The sequence below is a fragment of the Pseudorca crassidens genome, chromosome 10 (assembly GCF_039906515.1).
Source record: "Pseudorca crassidens isolate mPseCra1 chromosome 10, mPseCra1.hap1, whole genome shotgun sequence".
In the NCBI taxonomy this organism is placed as follows: Eukaryota; Metazoa; Chordata; class Mammalia; order Artiodactyla; family Delphinidae; genus Pseudorca; species Pseudorca crassidens.
The window spans coordinates 57,770,181-57,792,417 of record NC_090305.1 but is presented as its reverse complement, the minus strand read 5'-3'; the positions used below and the strand labels follow the sequence as shown (position 1 = coordinate 57,792,417).

General features: G+C 41.7%; 2 protein-coding genes across 18 annotated transcripts in view; one reads left to right on the top strand and one right to left on the bottom strand.

Moving 5' to 3' along the window:
• Positions 1-2,211: 2,211 nt before the first annotated feature.
• On the bottom strand, positions 2,212-10,108 carry EPM2AIP1 (EPM2A interacting protein 1). Of its 16 annotated transcripts, none has more exons than XM_067753756.1 (3): positions 5,955-10,108; positions 4,052-4,080; positions 2,212-3,373 (listed from the first exon to the last, which is right to left on the bottom strand). In XM_067753756.1, the coding sequence occupies exon 1, from the start codon at positions 9,954-9,956 to the stop codon at positions 8,130-8,132; it is 1,827 nt and encodes a 608-aa protein (XP_067609857.1). In that variant the 5' UTR covers positions 9,957-10,108; the 3' UTR covers positions 2,212-3,373; positions 4,052-4,080; positions 5,955-8,129. The 16 variants fall into 16 exon arrangements, with proteins under 16 accessions (XP_067609857.1, XP_067609856.1, XP_067609860.1 ...); XM_067753755.1 differs by having other exon boundaries at positions 2,212-4,080; positions 5,955-6,072; positions 6,670-10,108; XM_067753759.1 differs by having other exon boundaries at positions 6,670-10,108.
• A 198-nt stretch (positions 10,109-10,306) lies between these two features.
• MLH1 (mutL homolog 1) overlaps positions 10,307-22,237 on the top strand; it is a 51,470-nt gene continuing 39,539 nt past the window's right edge. For both annotated transcript variants that reach the window (XM_067753721.1, XM_067753719.1), the window contains exons 1-6: positions 10,307-10,557; positions 12,372-12,462; positions 14,616-14,714; positions 18,771-18,844; positions 20,462-20,534; positions 21,651-21,742. In XM_067753721.1, the coding sequence (XP_067609822.1) occupies positions 10,442-10,557; positions 12,372-12,462; positions 14,616-14,714; positions 18,771-18,844; positions 20,462-20,534; positions 21,651-21,742 (545 nt within the window). In that variant the 5' untranslated portion in view covers positions 10,307-10,441. The remainder of the gene's footprint in view (positions 10,558-12,371; positions 12,463-14,615; positions 14,715-18,770; positions 18,845-20,461; positions 20,535-21,650; positions 21,743-22,237) is intronic.

The window sequence follows — 22,237 nt, the reverse complement described above, 5'->3', positions numbered from 1 at the left end:
CAGGCAAAGGGGGCCACAGAGGGCTAATGTCCTCAAAACTCTGTGTCCCAACCTAGAGGGGTAGTGAGAAGTTTTATAGTAATCGTTCAAAGAGGGGATGATCAGCTTGTGGACAGTCTTCTGATTGGTTGGTGGTGAGGTAAGTGGGAGTCAGCATCATCAACCTTCTGGTTCCAACTAGCCTGGGGTCTACATGCTTGTGGGTGGCATACTGTCCTTAACTTCTCCCACCTGGTGGGCGTTTCAGTATCTGCTAAACAGCTCAAAGATATTGTTATGTGTATCCCTTGAGGCGGAACCGGTTCTGCTGCGTAATTCAGAATAAACTTAGCCCCCAATCTGGGACCCAATTTCTTTACCTGTAAAGGAGTTGGGATAAATGAGCTTTCTATGGATTCTTTAACATTCAGTTCTATAAATTCTGACTCAGAAGGATCAATGAGAACTCTGATAACAGGAGACAATAAATCCATCGGAATGGTTTTGAATATCAATGGTTGCTTAACCACCAGAGATGTGATAGACAACTTTTGGTGTGTCTGCCCAGCCCAAACTCTTTTGTAGAGTCTTCCTCTTCAACCCACCTCAACCGCAGGACTGGAGTGTATGTTATGGACCCCTTTTAAGAAAAATATCTTTCCAGTCATAACAGTGTTCTCCCATTAAAAATATATATATGAGCAGTGGAGGCTGGTGTTCAGAGAGAAGAATGAAGCAGACGTGCAGAGGGAACACACAAGATCCATGAGGGTAGGAAATTTATTTGGCTTCAAAATCTGAATCTCCAGTGTCCAGACCAGTGCCTGGCTCTAGCGGGCCTTCATTAAATAATTGCTGAATGACCACTGAATTCAATTCCCCCACATGGCTTCTGTAAAATACTTCTGTATTTCTCTAAGCATTCCCTTCTTTCCCTTTAAGCTAGTGCTTGTTGGTTCTCACAATCAGAAATCCCTATCAAATACGTTATGGGACCGTTCCCTTCACAACCATCACTCTGGCCTCAGGGAAGACATCAAAGACTGAACTGCCACAAGTTAATGCCCGGAAATGTGGAACTGGCATATGAGACTGGGTTAGTTGGTCAATGGCCCTGGAGTGGGGTAGTGATGGAGAGCCACGGAGGTGTACGAAGCTGGCTGGCAAATGGAGGGAAGTTGACAGTGGTGGTTCTGAGAGACATCCTCCCCCTTAAATTGGAGTAAAATTTCCTTCCCATTAGTCAAAACCAAATGGCAAACTTTTGCAGGTGAGGAAATATTTTGATTGTGGTGAGTTTCATGCATTTATGTCAAAACAAATCGAATTTTATACTTTAAATATGTGCAGTTTATTGTTACTTCATTGTATCGATACATCAGTAAAGTTATAAAAAATGTGGTAAGTGCTTAGTCGAATTCTTTCAGTTATTTTATAATAACCAATGTACCAATAATTTAAGGAGGCCTTTGTTATGACTATTTTGGACTGTGCTTAATATCAGCACTTATTTATTCCAATGCCTTCTCACCCCTGTTCACCCCTCTCAGCCCCCACCTACCCCTCATGGAAGTGAACATGTAATAGTAAATTGTAATAATGTAACCAAGTTGGTGAACTCTAATTCATAATCAGTGGAACTAAAATGCAAGAACTTACACATTTCTTGAATTTATCAACAGGGTTTTACATTTTAATCTTACTTCTCTAAATCCCTTCCAGGAGTTAAATATTATTGTAAATTATGTTATACTAATTATTTTAATCATAGGGCGTATTTGCCTCTTATTCCCTACAGAACTAGTAATTGACTTAACGTAAATCAGTGTCATGGCTTGTTAAAATTATCTATGTAGAGTACAACCACTTTAAGGACGGGGTCAAGCCATTTATCTTCAATCCCCAACTTACCAGCAGTGTCTAGTACACAGCAGAGCAAGTTGGGGGAAGGGAAGGGATAAAGGTTATGATATAAGATGGGGTAGGAAGAAAAAGGGTGTGTGTGGGTAGAGATCTTGCAGACCATGATAGACCTTGGATCTTATTCTAATTGTGATAGTAAGCCACTGGAGGATTCTGAACAGAGGACTAGCATGCTGATTTATATTTTAAAATTAAGCATCAGTTTAGTTGCTGTGCGAATAATTATGAGGGAAGTATGGAAGCAGGGTATATACCAAGGAGAATACCAAGAAAAATGGGTGCTCACGTTCACTGAAAGACAGACACAAAAATGTTCATAGCAACTTTATTCATAATAACCACAAACTGGAAACAACTAAAATTTCCATCAACAGTAGAATGGATTCATAAATTGTGGTGTAAGTCATACAATGGTATACTACACAGAAGTAAAAAACGAATTGCTGCTACACGCAACATGGATGACTCACAGACACAATGTTGAACAAGAGTATATATAATTATTACATTTACATGAAGCTTTAAAACAGACAAAAGTAATCCATGGTGATAAAGGTCAGAATAGCGGTTATTTGTGTGTGTGTGGGGAGCACAGGGCACTGACCGGGGTACGAGAAATGTTCAATATCTTGATTTGGGTGATGGGTTCAAGGGTGTATATAAAAATCCACTGAGGTGTACATGAAATATTTGCATTTTACTGAATGTAATTTCACCTCAATTAAAAAGAAAAAATATTTTCAAAGAAATTTTATAAATAGGGAGATATAACTATATGTGTAGTCGGTAGTTTTGTCTTCCAAGTATTTCGGGTTCTCTTCCAAGGCACGAGGAAGGATTACACTCCTCCTTGAACTCTGGAGTGGCCATGTGATTTCCTTTGGCCAGTGAAAGTGCTTTAAGGGCCGGCCTATAAGTGATTTGTCAGACTTTTTCATTTCCCAAAATGAGCAGCCACACCATACATGAGATCTGCTTGGTCAGCCTGAGTCCTAGAATGAGGACCACTTAGAGCAGGGATCAGTGAACGTTTTCTGTAAAGGGTCACACAGTAAATATTTTAGCCTTTGTGGGCCAGACACTTTCTTCCACAACTACGCGACTCTGCCACCGTAGAGCAAAAGCAGCCAGACAATACATAAACAAACGGGCAAGGCTATTTTCCAATAAAACTTTATTTACAGTAACAGGCAGCAGGACAGATTTTGCCCATGGCCATAGTTCTTCAATTCCTGACTTAGAGCAAAGCCCCTAGCCAAACTACAAGAGAAAAGCTGGGATTTTGGGGTTGTTACCGCACAGCAACCTAGGCCATTCTGATACAGAAACTGGTTCTGTTTTTGAAAAACCTAGCATACTGAACATTGGCTTAGTTGGCAGGCATTCAGGAAATTGCTAGTGGAAGATGGAAGAAATAACTTATGCAGGGGCGATGCATGTTAATGGAGTGATGAAACTGTCCGGAGAGAACCTGGAAGGCAGAGAATCTATACTTTACTCAAGGAAAAAAAAAAAAAAAAGACAAGAAAACAAAATATGTTATGGTTGCTGTTGGCCCCATTTGACAAAATAGACAGGAAAGAGATGAACTCAGAAAAGAATTAATCAGTTTGCAAGCAAAAAAGCAAGGGAATAAAGAGAGTTCACAAACTCAAGTACTTACTGGGTAGGAAGAAGCTACTTCTCAATTACAAAGAGATAAAAGCGAGAAATCCTATACGCCAAAGGTTGACTAAAACCCACTTTTGCAGCAAGGATCAAATCACTGGATGACTATCACACCTACTGTTAAAACCTCTGAATTAGTTAATGGGCCTCAGATTAAAAGTCCAACTAAGAGTGTAACACTGGTTAATCCCTTAAACTGGAAAAAAATGGCTCAGGGAAAAAGAGACTAAGGGTATGGCTCTCCCACAAAGCCTGAAAGCCCAAGTTACCCAGAAAGTAAGTTCAGAGAGGCATGCGAACAAGAAAGCAAAGAAACGTAGCAAATCTAAGAAGTACATATTGACCAGATGTCACTTTCGGATTACCTTCCTTGGGGAGGTGATGAGGACATTCTGCAGGTAGGAAAGCAAGTGAACTGAATATCTAGTGACCAGAAGGGCTGACTGAGTCATTCTTCTAACATTTTGTTAAATTTACTTACTTTAAAATCCCAGAAGAGCCAGAAATTATCTGTAAAGGAAAAGAGCAAGTAAATAAGATGCCATTTTCTCCTAGGGTTGATGCTTACAGAAGGAAAATGGATATTAACTCTTAAGCAGCATTATCTTTTTCCAATACTGAATGCAACTTTTTAATTACTGAGGTATTGTTTTAGTCCACTAAATAGCTGTCCAATCTTTCTCATCCAGGTTCCTTTGCAAGCCTCCCTTTAGGAATTTAAAAAAAAAAAATTAAGACTTCTACATCAAGGAGGTAAAGACAATATTACATGGTGGATTTATGTGAGTATACTCAGCTTTACTACTTGCGTTTACTAGGGCAAACTGCAATCTAAGTTTGTTTCCTCAACAACATTCACATAGTAAATATTTGAGCCACATGCCAAGCACTGAACTAAATTCTAGGAATACAATTCCCTAGTCACAAAGAACTTAGTTTCATTTCTTGATTTGTAATATGTGGATAACAATTACCCAGCAAGCAGGTACAGCAGGACCACTGTGAAGGTCAAAGGAGACTATGAAAGGGCTGCAAAGATCGTAAAGCACTATACAAGTATTTATTCATCCAAACATTTATTGAAATGTCAGGCATTGTGCTAAGCACTAGATACAGCAGTGTGCAGGCATATATATGGTCCCCGCCCTTGTGAAGCTTACAGTCTAGCACTGATCAATAAGAAGAAACAAAGTGTGCTAAGTATATGGCTGGTGAAGAACAGGGTATTTAGGGAGTGCACAGTAGGGGAACCTATTCTAGAGGGTATTGATGAAGGCTTCCTAGAGGAAGTGGCATATAAACTGAAACTTGAACAGCCGTATCCTAAGAGCACTGGTGAAAGCAGAGGAGTGATATGACCAGATACGTCTTTTGGAAAAATCTGGCTGCACTGTGAAAGGGATCACAACCAGAGAAATGGAGCCTGAGAAGGCCCGTGCTATAATATAGGTAGGTTGATGGCCTTGATCAGGATAGCATTGTAGAATCAAGGAAAGTTTAGGCAACAGGCTTAACAGAAAGGTGTGTGTGAGTGGATGTGATGAAGAGGGAAAAGTCATGGCTAACTGGTTTTGGGGCTCGGGTCAGGGCAACTGAATGGTTGGCAGTGGTGGTGCCATTTACTGAGAGAGGGACCAGGAAAGGACGAGCAGGTTTGGGGGGCAAGGTCAAGGACATGTTGTGGTGCCTATGAGACAGCAAAGTGGACTTAAGTTAGCAATTAGATATAGGAATCAGGAAAGGTCTAGAAAGGAGATATGAATTTGGGAGTCATTTGCATAAAGTTGGTAAGTGAAGCCATGAAAGAAAAAAGAGATCAGCTACGGAGATGATGTAGAATAAGACAGCTTAAAACCAAATTTAAAAATCCCAAGGACACAGATGTTTAAGGGAAAGAGGTACCTGCAAAGAAGACTGAGAAAGCATACTTGGAGATGGTATCTCCCTGAAGCCAAACTAAACAAGTATTTAATGAAGCGTGGCCAGTGGGGTAAAGAGGGTAGGAATATTGACAAGGACTTAGTAAGCTTGGTAGAGCAGTCTGAGCAGCAATACGGGACAGTGGAAACACAGACAAATCTTTTAAGAAAACTAGTAGGAATGGGAGATATGGGGACACAGAGTTTTTTAAAAATAGTACTTATTTTAACTATATTCACTGATACAACAGGACTAGTTAACAACTATTTTATAAAAAGAAATTTTTAAAGACTGCCATGCAGTTACAGAATTACTTAGTACAGAAAACAGTAAAATACACACTTTTTTTTTTCTGTTTTACAAAGACTAGTTTATGGCAATTCTCTATTGTTCAGGGTGAATTTAAAATTCTTAGCTTATGCCTCCCCCACATTCACTGACTATATAACTAATCTTATTATTACCTTAAGCAAAATATATAGTGGAACTTCACAAAATGTACAAGAGTTCAATATTTAAGGAACTGGGGTTAGAAAGCAGAAGCAGCTTTCAGGTCTTCCAATTATCCTTTCAATAAAGCACCTGCATGAAAGAGAATACGCCAAACTATTGGGAAACTACCGGTAGATTTTTGTTGTTGTTGTTTGGTTTTTCACTATGTTGTTTTTCCAGATATTTAAGTTTACTTCCTGTTAACCCAAATCTTAACTTGACCCTTCTTGCTAAGTATCTTAGTAATACATTACACGTTCTTTTCTGCCCTATGCCAATTATGTATAATAGAACAGAGCCCTTTAATCTGGTTCAATACCAATTACTGAGTTATAAATGCTATTGTGAGCTACCAGAACCTAGCAAGGCCTTGACTGCATCTTACCAGACAAACTTGGAATGTTGGAATTAGTGTCCCTTATCAAGTATTATCAGTCTTCCCAACCTGCCCTTCTAATTCTGCTTCTACCGGTAATTTGCCCTGTCCCTCGAAATATAAGAGAATCTACACAGGGGGTCTACTGGCACTCTGGGAGGAATAAGTCTTTATTGTGCTGTGCTGTCCTATGCACTGTGGGGGATGGGGTGTCGTTCATGCTGACATGCCAGCAGAACTTCCCTCAATAAGTGTGACAATTAAAACAGTCCCCTTTATGTCTCCCCACATCCTCTGGAAAGAGGGCATACCGTCTCTGGTTGAGAACCACTGGCAGAATTTTGGTTCCTGGGCTCTTTATGGCATCTATTTTGATAGCTCAGGCTTCAGTTCCTTCTAAATTCTTGTTTGTATTCTGGTTCCTTGAATTTGCTGAATTAGTGGCCACAGAAAAATGCATTACAATAGTTAAGACAGGACTTGAACACAAGTTTTCAAATTGTACTTGAGAGGATCTCTAAGTTGGGTCCTCTTCTTAAATCATTTCACATATTTGGCTTTACTGTAAGATTTCCTTTTCATGGTTAACATAAGTTTGAAAATTACTGTTTTAGCACAAAGCAGATGTCTCACTTAGAAATACGGAAGTGCTACAATCTGTAAATAAAGCTGCTTCTTGAGAGTTAAAATTTCCACTTGTGCACTGTCTTAAATACACAATGTGTGGGATAGTGTCAAATTTATAATAAATCCATTTCCAGCAACAAACAACATTTGATATTATATCACTTTAAAATAAAGGGTTTCCTCTAAGCAGGATTTCTTTATAAAGCTGCAACACTCATGCAGATAGGACAAATTAGCTAAAATATCTCACACCTCCTGATCCTGGGATGCAAACATCTTTTTTTCCTCATCCTTTTTTGACAGGGCCAAACTATCTAGAGTAGAAAAAAGAATTACTAGCGGGCAACCCCTAAGAGTCTATACTTACCGTAGTCCTTTAGTAGGCAAGCTCATAAAACAGCACCCAATTGTGAAAAATTCAGGGGAAACTTCCAAAAATTGGTTAGTCTGATCTCCAGACTGCAGGAAGCCTCCTAAACTAGCAATTAAAAAAAAATTCTTGCTCCTCTGACTAAAATTTTACGTGCTTATTTTCTGTATTAGTAATATCATTATCGCTAGGGCGGGTGGGAGGGAGGTGAGAGGGAGGAAATATGTCAATATTTACTTCAGACTCAGAAATATGTCTAAAAAAATAGTCTCAAACATTCTGACAGTTTGACAAAATACCTCCACTGTATGTACGTTCCTCCTTTTCAGAAACTTCTGCACTTGCTATGTGAGTTTCTGCAAATTGGCTCAAACATATATTTAAGCAGTTGATAATTTCAGACTATATGCATCAGAATTTTAACACTTTGTTAAAATAAGAGCTAAAGTTTCTTCGAAACACCTTAAAAACAGACTTCTAATTCAACTCACATTATTAGTACTAAATGTCTTTAAAAACAGTTGTATCATAAAAGCAAAAGATAATGACTTTGCCATCAAATTAAGTTTTAAAAAAAGGTGTCTGCATGTTTCAGTCCCATGCTGCCTCTTGATATGGAAAAAAAAATATGTCTGAAGAATTTGAATTGTGATCAATTTGGATGAATAATGTGGTGCTTTCCCACAATCCAAATTAGTAAACTTGAAAATCAAACAGATGTTTGCTTTTAGAATTGGACTCTTGTTGAGTGTTTCAATGTTGTACTACAAAAGTTTATGGATTTGATTCATTTCTTCGTCTCACAAGATCATCCCAATGCGGCTCTATTTCAGTGGTGGCAATCCGAAACAGGGCATGGAGGTGTTCGTCTGTCAATGGCTGGCTTAAAGTGTGTTGGTTCCGAGTCAAATATGAAAAAGCCTTTTCACAGATTTTGCTACTATCAAACAAGGATGCCACCTTACAGGCAACCCCTTTGATAATCGGGTAAGATTCAGCAGACAATCCGGCATAGAACTGCCCTAAGTCTTTGGTTCTGTATTCGTTCCAAAGGTTAGTATTTGCCTGAAGTTTTGTTAGCTCCACCCTTACTGAAATAGGTGCATATTCAGGTTTAAAGCTAAATGGATTTGCAAAAAGTTCTAAGTCCTTTTTAATGAACTTGAGGTCCTTGAAATGTCTCTCAAACTCTTTTTGTAGGCGACAGATCACCACTCGATACCTATCAGGATCGAGTATTTTTTCGTCTTCTTGAAGATGCCCTTTAAGCTCATCAACAACTTGGCTCAAGGCGGCAAAGTGTGTTAGATTTTTTTCCTCAATATGTCTCTGAAGTAAATTCAGCTTCACTTCAAACGCACAAATATGGTCAAAGGCAGCAGCAGCAAAGACTTTACTCACTCTCAATAGTTCGCTGAGTTCTCGAAGGTGGTCCATAATATCCACCAAGAAGCCAAAGTCACAAAGCCATTCGTGGTCTGTGAAATGGACCGTTGTTGCCCCTATCGAAACCAAGAATGTTTTTATCTCTTTTCTTAAGGAAAATATTAGTTTTAAAGTCTTCCCTTTTCTAAGCCAATTGTTCAGACAGCGTCCATTAACCCTTTCACCGTGCTCTGATTCAGATTCAGTTAGTAAAGCCTGAAATTCCGGCCGCCTAACGCCTCTGGTCTTAATTAAAACTATCCATTCAGATATGGCATTTACGATTTGATTAACATCTACATCGTAGGAGCTCAACAGTTCCAAGTGAAGAAATCCTGAATAATGGATCACATTCCAACAGTTGGGGCTTACAGCCTTTTCTCTCATGTATGACACCAGTCCTGAGTTCTCACCAATCATCCTCAGAGTGTGGGTCGTGGTCAGTCCAACCATCCGCTGCAGGCTAAGCCCTGCCGTCTGTAGGGCCTCAAGGATTGCCGCCATGAGGGCACCAACACTGAAGTGATGAGTCAGGTTGATTATGGTCAGAAGCTCTTCTTGCACCTCCAAATCGTGGCCTACGCCGCGGACAAAGACCAGGAGGTAGTTCTCATAGGCCACAAAAGCCTGGTCATCCAAGGCAAGGGAATAGGCTTTAAAGTCCTTGGCTCGGTTAAAAAGCTGACTGCGTAGATTTTGGTTAATGTCCAGGACCCTCTGCCGCGTGATCTCCGGAGATAAATCAATGCCATCCAGAACGCTTACGTGATCGGGCAGCACATCTCTCAGCATCACCTCCATGCACCGGTGCACAAAGTCCCCCTCGCCCCAGCCGCAACCCTTCAAGGCCAAGAGGCGGGCGAGCCCGAGACCTGCACGAGCAGCTCTCTCCTCCGGAGTGAGCGGGGCGGCCTCGGGCAAATCGCCCTGACGCAGACGCTCCACCAGGGCCGCGCGCTCGCCCTCCGCCACATACCGCTCGTAATAGTCGTGCTCGGCCTCGTAGTGGTGCCTGACGTCGGGTTCGCCGGTGGCTACGACCAGGCGGCGACACACCAGGCACAGGGCGCCCTCGCCCTCCGGAGCCTCCACCACTAGGTACCGCTGTGTCCACTCGGCCCGGAACCCCCGAGACTCGTCGATTTCCATTTTGCTCCTCTTGGGCGTCATCCACATTTCACGGGAGGCCACAGGAGCTGGGCAGACCTCCGGGAGGCCGCAAGGAGAGGGGAGGAGCAGGAGCGAGCCGCAAGCGCCTCCTCCACTCTGCGCCAGATCACCCCAGCTGGGGACACCAACCTGCGGCTCCGACACCTCTGTTCCTATTGGCTGGAGATTTCGTATTCCTCTGCCCCAGACATGAGCCAATAGGAAGAGTGGACAGCGGTTTTTAGTGCGCAGGCGCACATCCTTCTAGCTGCAAAGTGGACTGAAGGCGCTTTAGGGCGGGACTAAGAGAACCCGGAACTCACGTATTTGACTGGCATTCACGCTGCCCAATCAATAGCTCACTGTCCCGGAAGCGGCGCTGCCGCTAGAGGGTGGGGCAGGACGGCGTCAGTGGAGTTGATGGAAAGATGTGGGCACGAAGCTCTAAGGGGATTGGCTGAAGGCACTTGCAGTTAGCTTCTCTCCGTGACTCGGGCTCCTCTGGCGCCAAAATGTCGCTGGTAGCGGGGGTTATCCGGCGGCTGGACGAGACAGTGGTGAACCGCATCGCGGCAGGGGAAGTTATCCAGCGCCCGGCTAATGCCATCAAGGAGATGATAGAGAACTGGTACGAAGGGAGTCAAGGCTTCCTTAGAGGCTACGACTTAACGGGCCGATGCTCAGGATAGGGCGGACACGCCTCCCTGCCCGCAGCCAAGGCGTGTGCGGCGCAGGGCCGCGGCGGCGGAGGCCGGGGGTCTTGCCTTCGCCCCTCACGGGTCCTCGAGCGTCCTCGCGAGACTTCAGGGTTGTTGCGGGGCAAGGAGAGGGTTACACAATATTTTCGTGTTGTCATTAAGAGAAGTCCTTTAAAAATTATATATGCGGAAGGTGCAAATTTTTAAATGTATAAAAATTTTATAATTTAAAAGGAAAAAAACTTCCTTCATCCTTCAGAGGTTACTATGTGTTATCAGTTTCTTGCTTATTCCGGAAGTCATCCATCTACATTCAGAAGTACGATTCATTTTGAGTTTTATTCTAAATAAATTGCTGAGATTTTAGGAGAGTTCGATGGACTTGGGGTTTAACTTGTGATTTCCCTATTGCCAAGTGATTGACCCCACTTAGGATTTTCCTGCCCTTTACTTTTTGCGGGGTCACTTTGAAGATATCTGATTTTATGGATTCTGAAGTTTAGAACTGTCACACAAACCTTGTGGAAGGAGGAGATTAAAAACGTGGAAAGAAAGTTGGGTGTAAACTGTAAACTTTAAAAAGGACAGAGGCTCATAGTGTACCTAAACGTTATGTCAGATCCTTTGTGTTAAAATGCATTGATGTTAATAAAATCTATACGTTAAAAGGAAAAAAATGTCCCAGCGAAGATTGGTAGGTTTGTAAAGGGATTGTTGTGAAAACACAAACAACCATCGTGGGTAATGGGACTGAAAGAACAGTGGGTCTGAAAGGACCACTGAGAGAAAGGAAGAGAATTAGAAGGTAGACAAAAGAAGGAGCAGGGAGACTGGGGATGGTTTCTCCTTTTGACTTTAAATTCACAAAGGCTGGCTTTTGTTTCTGCAGTGTTAGAATTAACTGACAGAACGATTTAGGCCTGTTACTGTACTGTGCCAGAAGACTACGGCAACACTACACATGTTAGATCAGTGGATTAGAATTCTCTAAGCAGAGATTTTGTATGGAGTCCAGTTATGCTCTTTTTAATACGTAAGTCAAGACGGCTAAGTACAACTTCAATTTAGGGGCTCCTGAGAAAGATCTTTAATATTTAAGTAACTTAATATCTTATTTCTGAATAAAGAATTTTCTGTGTGAGGAGGAGGAAACTTTTCTTTCTCATGCAGCCTCAGTCTGGATTTATTTTCTGTAGCTCTGTAGGTGCTCTATGCTTGTAGGTTACTCTTTGAAGGAATAAAAAGATGTATTGACTTCTTAAAGAGCTTTCTGCACTGCCATTTTTTCTTTCCCCCAACATAAATATATTTGCATAAAGAAAATAGTAGAGAAAAACATTTAGAATTTTTTTAATGACATTTTATAAGGGTCATTTAGGAGCGTGAGGCTGAATAAAGTTTGAGTAACAGATGGTAGAATTAGTTGAAAAGTAGGTAAGAAAGAGGCATGTACTAAAAGGTCCCACTTCTAACTTCCCTTTCTTTTTTTCCTAGAGGAACAGAAAAGTTGCTGAATGTCCTATTGGAAATGATGGTTCCTCACTCCGTCCCTCTCTTCCTTCCCTCTCTCTCACACAGCATGTAAACTGATAACAATGTAGTCACAGAGCCTGTGAGACAAAGGAAAACACACTGAGTCTTATATTTGTCTGGAATTTGTTCTTATCCCCTGACTCGTATTAAAATATGTGCATTAGAGTAGTTGCAGACTAATAAATTATTATTTTTTTGTTTGATTTGCCAGTTTAGATGCAAAATCCACAAGTATTCAAGTGGTTATTAAAGAGGGAGGCCTGAAGTTGATTCAGATCCAAGACAATGGCACCGGCATCAGGGTAAGGAAAACCTCAGAGCGGCAGGATGTTTGTGTGCTTCGTGTGCTACATCTGCAGGAAGTGGTGGGACTTCTCCCTGTTCTGGAAACTTTAGGCTTTTATGGATGGGATTGTTTGAAAAATAAATATTTATTGAGTACCTACTCCATGCTGGGTACTGTTCAGGAGAATAAGGAGGTCAAGGAGCGAGTCATGAAACTTTAAAGGTTGAGTGTCCTGAGCAAAGAGAACAATACACACAAAAACCACGAAATGGAAGCTTGCATGACACGCTTAAGGACTAGCAAGGGGGTTGGTATGTCTAGAATGGGTGGTGGAGGGAGTGGAAGCCTAAAAGGAAATGAGGTCTGAAGGATAACCAGGCTGAGCATGTAGGACCTTGTAGGATGTTGTAAAATATTTGGCTTTTACTCTGGATGAGGTGGGATATTCTTTAGAGGGTTTTGAGCAAAGAGGTGACATGCTTTGGCAAGTTTTATAAGAACTCTTTTGTCTGCAATGCAGAAAATAGACTGTAGCAGGACAGGATAGAAGGACCGGACAGGACCGGTTTGGTTGTGACAGAGATGTAAGAAGCAGTGAGATTCTGGGTTGATGATGAAGACCAAAGCTCTCAGAATTTGCTTGTCCAGGGAGTAAGAAAAAGAGGAGTCAAGAATGACTTCAAGGTTTTGGCCTGTGCAAATAGAAAAAAAAGAGTTGCCATTTACTCTTGAGAAGGCTATGGAACAAGCAGGTTTGGGGGAAGATCAGAAATTCATTTTGGGGTATGTTCAACTTAAGATGCCTGTTAGTTGGATACATGTATGAGTCTGGAGATAAAAATTTGGTGTATTCCATTTTGATGGTATTAAAAGCCATGAGACTCACATAAAGAGAAGCTCAACATGACTGGTAACTAGGGAACTACAAATAAAAATTGCAGTGAGATACCACTTGACATTCACTAGGATGGCTGTTATAATTAATTAAGTAATTAATAAAAACCAAATATTTCAACTACAATAAAAATTAAAAATATTGACAAGGATGTTGAGAAATTGGAACTCTTGTATGTTGCTGGTGGGAATATAAAATAGTACAGCCATTGTGGAAAATGGTATGGTGGTTCCTTAAAACAATTAAACAATTGCCATATGACCCAGCAATTCCACTTCTGGGTATATACCCAAAAGAGTTGAAAGCAGGGCCTTGAAGAGATTTGCACACTCATGTTCATAGCAACATATTCATGATAACCAAAAGGTGGAGGCAACCCAAGTATCAACAGATGAATGGATAAACAAAATGTGATACATACAATGAAATGTTATTCAGCCTTACAAAGGAGTGAGATTTTGACAAGTGCTACTACGTGGATGAACCTTGAAGACAGTATGCTAAGTGAAATTAGCCAGTCACAAAAGGACAAATACTATATGATTCCACTTGTATGAGGTACCTAGGGTAGCTAAATGCATAGAATCAGAAAGTAGAATGGTGGTTTCCAGGGGGTTGGGGGCCTGCGCCACATGGCCTGCGGAATCATCTTAGTTCCCCGACCAGGGATTGAACCCTTGCCCCCTGCAATGGAAGCATGAAACCCTAACCACTGGACCACCAGGGAAGTCCTGAGAGGTTTTGTTTAATGGGTACAGTTTGTTTGTGGAGATGAAAGAGTTCTGGACATGGATGTTGGTGATGGTTGCACAACAATGTGAATGTATTTCATGCCACAGAACTGTACACTTAAAGAGGGTTAAAATGGTAAATCTTGTCATGTATATTTTACTACAATTAAATGTACCTATAGATTTTTAATAAAGAAGTTTTCTAATACAGTAATGATTTTTGTAAAATCTGTGAGCCTGGGTGATATCATCAAGACAGTGAGCGTAGACAGAGCAGAGGTCCAGGGATGGAACTGTGAATTATCCACTCTCAGGGGAGATGAGACAGAAGCAGCAAATGAGGCTGAGGAATGAGGCGAGAGAGGAAGAAGGAGCAGCAGGACCGAGTGGAGTTCTGGACGTCCAGAGAGGACGCTCCTGCTGATTTAGAACTCTTCTCCCAAGAGGAATGTCTTCCTGGATTCAATCAAGAAGAGGGAAATTAAAAAAGATTTGGAAAAATGAGTAACATAATTATTCACTGATTTTTTTTGCACCTTCTAGAAAGAAGATCTGGAGATTGTGTGTGAGAGGTTCACCACAAGTAAACTGCAGTCCTTTGAGGATTTAGCTCATATTTCTACCTATGGCTTTCGGGGTGAGGTAAGCTGAGGATTGAAGAAATGTGTAAAACATCCTCCTGTGATGATATTTCTGCCATTTGTCAGCATATGTTTCTCAGCAGGTCAATAAGACATGATACTTTTTACTTGTTAAAATATATGCGAATCTAAACAAACTTAGATTCAATTTTCCAAAACTGAGAATTGTTCATAAATACTTTTTAAAAATAATTAATTAATTATTTTATTTTATTTAATTATTTTTTAACATCTTTATTGGAGTATAACTGCCTTACAATGGTGTGTTAATTTCTGCTTTATAACAGAGTGAATCAGCTATACATATACATTTATCCCCATATCTTGTCCCTCTTGCATCTCCCTCCCTCCCACCCTCCCTATCCATAAATACTTAATACACCATAAACTGTATCTACAGAGACCCCCCAGGTCTCTTGATGGAAGAAGATAGCACTATCTACCAAGGTTTCTTGTCCAAAATCAAATGTGAATCTTACCAATACTTAGATCCAAGTACCCATATACAGAAAAATACAAGGAGCAAGGGAGCATGGTAAATGGTACTGAGACTGGAAATCACATGATAAAAGACTTGTTTCCTGTAAAGTAAACTGTATGGGGGAAAAAAGGTAAAGAAAGGAGGAAGAAGCATAGATTAGAAGGGATTTAAGAGGCATGTGAACCAGCTCCAATGTATTGATCTTACTTGGATCCTGATTTGCACAAACTAAAATCTTTTTGAGACAGATATTTGAACACAGATTGGTTATTTGATGGTATTAAGGAGAAATTACTGTTAATTTTCTTGGTATAAAAATAGTTTCATCGGTTTTTTTTTTTGAGTCCTTTTAAGTTATATTCTGAAATAGCTGTGAATGAAATTATATGATGTATCATAGGGATATATTAAATAGAAAATGGATAAAAATAGTATCATATTTTTATGACAATACTCTGGATATAAAGATATTATTCAATATATGTAGGGCAACATAAATTGTAATGGCTACATACTGTTCTTTTTTTTTATAAACTTATTTATTTTTGGCTGCATTGGGTCTTTGTTGCGGCGAGTGGGGGCTGCTCTTCATTGCAGTGCGCAGGCTTCTCATTGCAGTGGCTTCTCTTGTTGTGGAGCATGGGCTGTAGACGCATGGGCTTCAGTAGTTGTGGCACGTGGGCTCAGTAGTTGTGGCTTACAGGCTCTAGAGCACAGGCTCAGTAGTTGTGGTACACGGGCTTAGTTGCTCCACGGCATGTGGAATCTTCCTGGACCAGGGATCGAACCCGTGTCCCCTGCATTGGCAGGCGGATTCTTAACCACTGCGCCACCAGGGAAGTCCCTGTTCTATTACTTGTACATACTGCAGTCTATTTATATAATTTCCTGTTGAACATTTATGCTCTTTGCCATTTTTTTCGTGTTTAATGCTCTGGTGAATATTCATGTACATACAATGTGTTTTGTTCAGTTATTTCCTTAGGATAAATTTATAGAAATAGCATTCGTGAGTAAAAATATGTATCCTTTTCAAGTAGTTTGTATTAGTTTCTTATTGCTGCCCCCCAAAATGACCACAACCTTCGTGGTTTAAAGCAACACAAATTTGTAATCTTACAGTTCTGGAGGTTAGGGGAAATAGGTGTCACTGGGTCTCACTGTGCTAAAATCCGGGTGTTGGCAGGGCTGTATTCCTTTCCGCACGTTCTGAGGTACCAGAGAAACTGTTTGGAGTAGTTATTTGGGGGAAATGAGAGCCAGTGTCGGGGAGGGGAATGGGGCAAATTACTTTTCGTTTTAGGCCTTTCTGTAGTTTTTGGATTTTTTATCATGTGAATGTAGTTTACTTTTATTTGACTTATCTGTTTATTTTATTCTCTTTTATTTTTTGGCCTCTCTGAGCGCCTTGCGGGATCTTAGTTCCACAACCGGGATCAAACCTGGGTCCCGGCAGTGAAAGCGTCTGAGTCCTAACCACTGGACCACCAGGGAATTCCCTATTTGATTTTTTTAAATTAAAAGGCAGCTGTGACCCAGTCACTGCAATTTAGATCAAATCCGGGTAGTCTCAAGCACCCTCTGGCTCACAGTGAGCCCCAGGTTGTTCCAGGTAGGGGCAACATCAGACTGTGTACCCTGAGGCCCCCTTGACTTTAAGTAGGCCTCAGGTCAACCCTAGCAAAGCAGTTTCATTCTGGCTTTGCAACTTCCTGAGTCAGTTCCTAAGCGCATGGCCTCCTGGAGCCTTAGCCCAGCTGTAGGGTATCTTTGGGGTTGTAATTAAATAGGGAAGATTTATTGAAGGATTGCTGTGTGCCATCCATGGTTCTCAGCCCTTTGTGTGTATTAACCCTTTCACTCTTAACAACTCCATAGAGTAGGTTCTATTATTATTATTACCATGTTTTACATATATACGAGGAAACTGACAGACTTTAAGAAACATGACCAGGGCACACAGCTAGGAAGTGGCAGAATGGGGAATTGAGCCCTGGCAGTTTGACTCCAGAGTCTGTGTTCCTGTCCTCTTGCTCCGGTGCCGGTACAAAGGCCCCTGAAGAAGCAGGACCATCTGCCAGTGGCCCTTTCTTTTCCTGGTGTTGGGTAGCATTGTAGTTTTTGATGTATTTAATGTCCTTCCTTACCACAGGTTGCAAAATCATTTACATTTTTAATGATGAACATTAGCTCAATTACATACACCAGGGAAATCCAGCTAGGACCTGGTAATCTCTGAGCCTGAGCCATGGTCCTTGTTAATGAACTGAGTCTGCCACAGCTGTATTCACTGTCTCCTGAGATGCTGTCACACAGACCCCATCACAGTGCCTGGGTTGCATTTTTTTATGCTATGGTGTCCTTGGGAAAGGAGATACAGATTCCAAAGGGCTAGCAAACCAATCCTGATTTTAAGGGGGAAAAAATGGTCTTTTGTTTTCTTTTAATTTGTTTAGTCTTAATTTCATAATTAAAAAAATATTTATTTATTTATTTGGCTGGGCTGGGTATTAGTTGCGTTGCCCGGTGTGAGATCTCAGTTGCAGCATGTGGAATCTAGTTCCCTGACCAGGGGTCGAACCCGGGCCCCTTGCATTGGGAGCACGGAGTCTTAACCACTGGACCACCAGGGAAGTCCCTGCATAATTTTAAATTTATATTTCGTTTTTTTTTTAACTTTATTTATTTTTGGCTATGTTGGGTCCTTGTTGCTGAGCGCAGGCTTTCTCTAGTTGCAGCAAGCGGAGGCTGCTCTTCGTTGCGGTGCTTCGGCTTCCTGTTGCGGGGGCTTCTCTTGTTGCAGAGCACGGGGTCCAGGCATGCGGGCTTCAGTAGTTGTGGCTCACGGGCTCAGTAGTTGTGGCGCACGGGTTTAGTTGCTTGGCGGCACGTGGAATCCTGCCTGACCAGGGCTCGAAACCATGTCCCCTGCACTGGCAGGCGGATTCTTAACCACCACGCTACCAGGGAAGTCCCTAAATTTATATTTCTAAACATAAAATTGCTTATAGAAAACAGTTTTGAATAATAGTATACAGCACTATCTATTTGCAGTGTTTCCATTATCCATTTCTGAAGGCAGGCTTTAAACTTGTTAGAAGACAAATCATTGAGACTATTAAATACACCTATAACGCTACACCTGAACACAGTTGCTATTAAGGTTAACGTTAATGCTTGGGGATGGGGAATTCCCTGGTAGTCCGGTGGTTAGGACTCAGTGCTCTCACTGCCGAGGGCCCAGGTTCAATCCCTGGTTGGGGAATTAAAATCCTACTAGCTGTGCGGTGTGGCCAAAAAAAAAAAAAAAAAAAAAAATGCTTGGGTGTGTTTCCTTTTGGACTTTTATATATATATTTTTCCCTTGTTCTAGTAATTATGCTACAGATTCAACTCAATAGCTTTCTTTTTTTTTTTAAAAAAAAAGCATCATCAAAGCGAGTGAGCAGAGTGCTCATTGTTGCCATTTGTTAATACAAAACAGAAGAGGCAATTGAGATAACTTCTCCATTAATGATGAGATGGGGTGACCCAGCAGTGGGTTTTTCTTTCATTTCATTTCCTTTTTTTCCTTAGGCTTTGGCCAGCATAAGCCATGTGGCTCACGTCAGCATTACAACCAAAACAGCTGACGGGAAGTGTGCATACAGGTATAGTGCTGTCCTCTGCTATGTGTATAAATTCATCCTGAAATGTGCTTTTTGTCTGCATCTCAAAGTAATCCTATCTGAACACCAGTGTTATCTTTTTTGGCCTAGATCTTGGGTAACTTTTCTTTCCTGCCTTTGGATTAGTTGATAATCCACAGGAATCATCATAGGTAATAATCTTACTTTATGGACTCGTGAAAGCTACGAGGTAACAGATTACAAGTGCCTAGCAAGGTGTCTGTTACACAGAGGAATTCTGAGTCCGTGGGAGCTGTGATGTCATTCTGCCCCTTTGCCCTTTGGCAGGATGTCCCTTTGGCCTGATTATGGGGCCATGGCTGGGGTGCTGAAGGATCCTGGTTCCTTAGCTGCTCTGAGCCCCCTGCTGCACCTTCCCACAGGTGGCCGCTTTTATGTTGGCACAGTTTTCAGAGGCTGTTGAATGACCTTGGAACAGAACAGAAAGGGGATTCAGGGAATCAAAATCACACCTTTGTTTTCATAAGCACTGGCCATTCCCTAGTGAAAGATGGGTATTGAGTGTCTAATTCACGCCAAAAAACAGATTTTTTTTTTTATCATACAGATTGTTAGTTTATATAGAAAATAGCTTCAACAAAGGGCAGTTCTGCCTGTTTCTCAGCCCTCTTTAACAGTTGAGTGTGTGCAGTAATGGAAGATGGAACATTTCAGAGTCTGCAGCACTGGTGCTAGAGCGGGTTTACTCGATGCAAATTGTAACAGCCCTAGGACCTAGCTGGGCTGATATGATTAGAATCCCTTCTGACAAACTGGGGAGCCACTTGTGAGTGAATATCTTCTGAAATAGTCTGGGACACAGGTTCCATTTCTTTGCCTCTGGGGTGTTATGCCCCTGCTTGGGACCTCTAGTAGCCCTCCTTCTGTGGGAGGATGAAATCGAGTCATTGTCATAGCAACTAGCATCCTCCCAATGCACTCAGTCCATCTTTCCAGCTTCTCCCCTCCACACATCCTCAGCTGCTGCATATTCTAAAGCTTCTTTGCTTTTGTTTATGTTTTCCCCCTCCTGGATGGTCTTCCCTGTTCTCTCCACCTGAGATTATACTGCTTCAGAGTCCAGGTGAATTGTCATCTCTTCTGTGACACTTCCCCCACTCCCACCCCAGGCTAAATGTTTTCCTACTCTGGATCACTTAGCACCTTGTTCTACACTTAAGGGAAAAGTCTGTCCCCTCACTAAATCAAGAACCTCCAAAGGCCTGCCTTTATTACAGGGCGTTTACAGGCCTGATAACATGGTAGCCCCTCAAATAAATGATTGCAGAATCATTGGAAAAAATTTTACAGTCATCTTAGGCAATGGCAAAACTATTGTTTGTAGCCCAGAACTCAGGAACTAAAAAGCAATATTTGCCAAAAAAAACAAACAAACCAAAAAATGGATTTTTCCCCCCTCCTTTGGTATCAAATTAGAATGGTTATGGAAGTGGAAAAAGAGAGGAAACAGGTAACTAAGACAATTTATAACATGGCTATATTTTAATCTATTGTTGTGTAATTTACCTTTTTACTCTTTGGGTACGTGTCTGTTCTTTTTTTTGTTAGCTCTCAGTAATCTCTTATATTTTCTGCTAGAGCACATTACTCAGATGGAAAGCTGAAAGCTCCACCTAAACCATGTGCAGGCAATCAAGGGACCCAGATCACGGTAAGAATGGTGCACGGGAGGGGAATGTTTTGAAAGGGAGCTTTATATAAATATTGAAGTAAAAAACAAAATTGTCTTTGAGTTCTCAAAGGATTAAAAAAAATGAATATTTACTAGTTAATGGGAGCCCCAAGATACCACATTCTAAGAAAGAGAAATAATTATTGACTTTTGTGGCATGGCAGCCTGCCCACCGCCTCCTTTTTTTTTTTAAGAGGCTGGGAGTTTCTTTTGTTGAGACCACAGAACTCTGTGGCAGGGTAGCTGGCATTGAAAGAACCTTAAGCTTGGCTCCAGTTGAGGAGTCAGAGTCTTAGCCTTGCCACTCAGTGGTTGTGTGTCCAGAGGCAAGTCGTTTAATGTCCCTTAACGTCACTTTGCTCATCTATCAAGGAAGGATGTAACGAAGAATATCTGCCACTCACTCAAAGGGCTCTGAGTAACAGATTGTATCATTAATTAGGAGAAAGTGTTACACTGCCTTATTTCTGTGGTGCCACATTTGGTCTCTTCCCGTTCCGAGATCCCATAAAGCACCCCACTGTCATGTTACACATCCCACCCTACCACCCTCAGCCCCAGCCAGAGCACATCTCCTCGAAGGTTCCAAGCCCTGGGCTTGATGAGGCAGGTGGAGTGGGGGGTGGGGGCTGAAATGAACGTGTACTTCGTAGTGCGTGTTAAGGGGGAATCCTGTAACTGGGACCACAGTGTAATTTCCAATAACCCCTAAAAGATCTGATAATTATTCTTAGTCTGCAAAATAGGTTTGAATGCCATGTGGTATTGTAATTGTTTATAAGTTTATGTTTGCCCCACTAAATCTTGTGCTACTCTGGGCAGTACTGTGCTTCATTTGTCTTCTTATTCCCAGCACAAGGCAAAGAGCCTGACATGGAGGTAGCCCCCAGTACCTATCTGAGAAATCAGTGAGTAAAGTGGGAGGCAGGTGAAATATCCCTTCTTTCTTTTGTTAAGACTGCCCCATCTCTTGCCGCCTCTCCTAATGCTTAGAACTGTGCTGGTGATAAATGTAGTTGGATTCTCTGCCTTAAGACCCAGCTTTATTTCCATCTATTTCTGTGAGTTTACAAGAAAAATCAATCTTCTATTCAGGTAGAGGACCTTTTCTACAACATATCCACGAGGAGGAAAGCTTTAAAAAATCCAAGTGAAGAGTATGGGAAAATTCTGGAAGTTGTCGGCAGGTACAGTCCAAAATCTGGGCGGGTGTCTCTGAACCACTCTCTCACCAAAGGAATGTGTTCTGCTGCTTAGAAATTGAGAACAGTTGCTGAGCTAGATGGTAAGCAGCAGTACTAGCCTACAGATTGTTTCTGGTCAAGGTTTAGTCACCAATTCTGGGTTGTCTTTCATGTCCCCAGGAGAGAGCAAGAGTTGGTCTCTGTATCAGTGAGGGTCCTTTGGTGGCAGGCAAAACAAACTGACTGTACTAACCTGAGCCCAAAAGACGTTTATTGAAAGACGAGGAGTGACTCAGCAAGTGGAAAGAAGTGTGTGGACGGCTGCTCCTTGGGGAGAACAAGAAGCAGGGTGGCTTCAGGGATTTAATATAGTGGCCCTGCTCCAACTGTTTTCATTCCTTTCCTGACTCTGCTCAAGAGCCTGTTTCCCAGGAGAGTGCATCTTATTGGCATAGCCTGGGTCCCCCCATCGTGTGCCCACATTTGTGGGGAGCAGAT

Excerpts from the sequence above, each read along its gene's own strand:
- EPM2AIP1 (XM_067753753.1), bottom strand. The coding sequence starts at position 9,956 with ATGTGGATGACGCCCAAGAGGAGCAAAATGGAAATCGACGAGTCTCGG.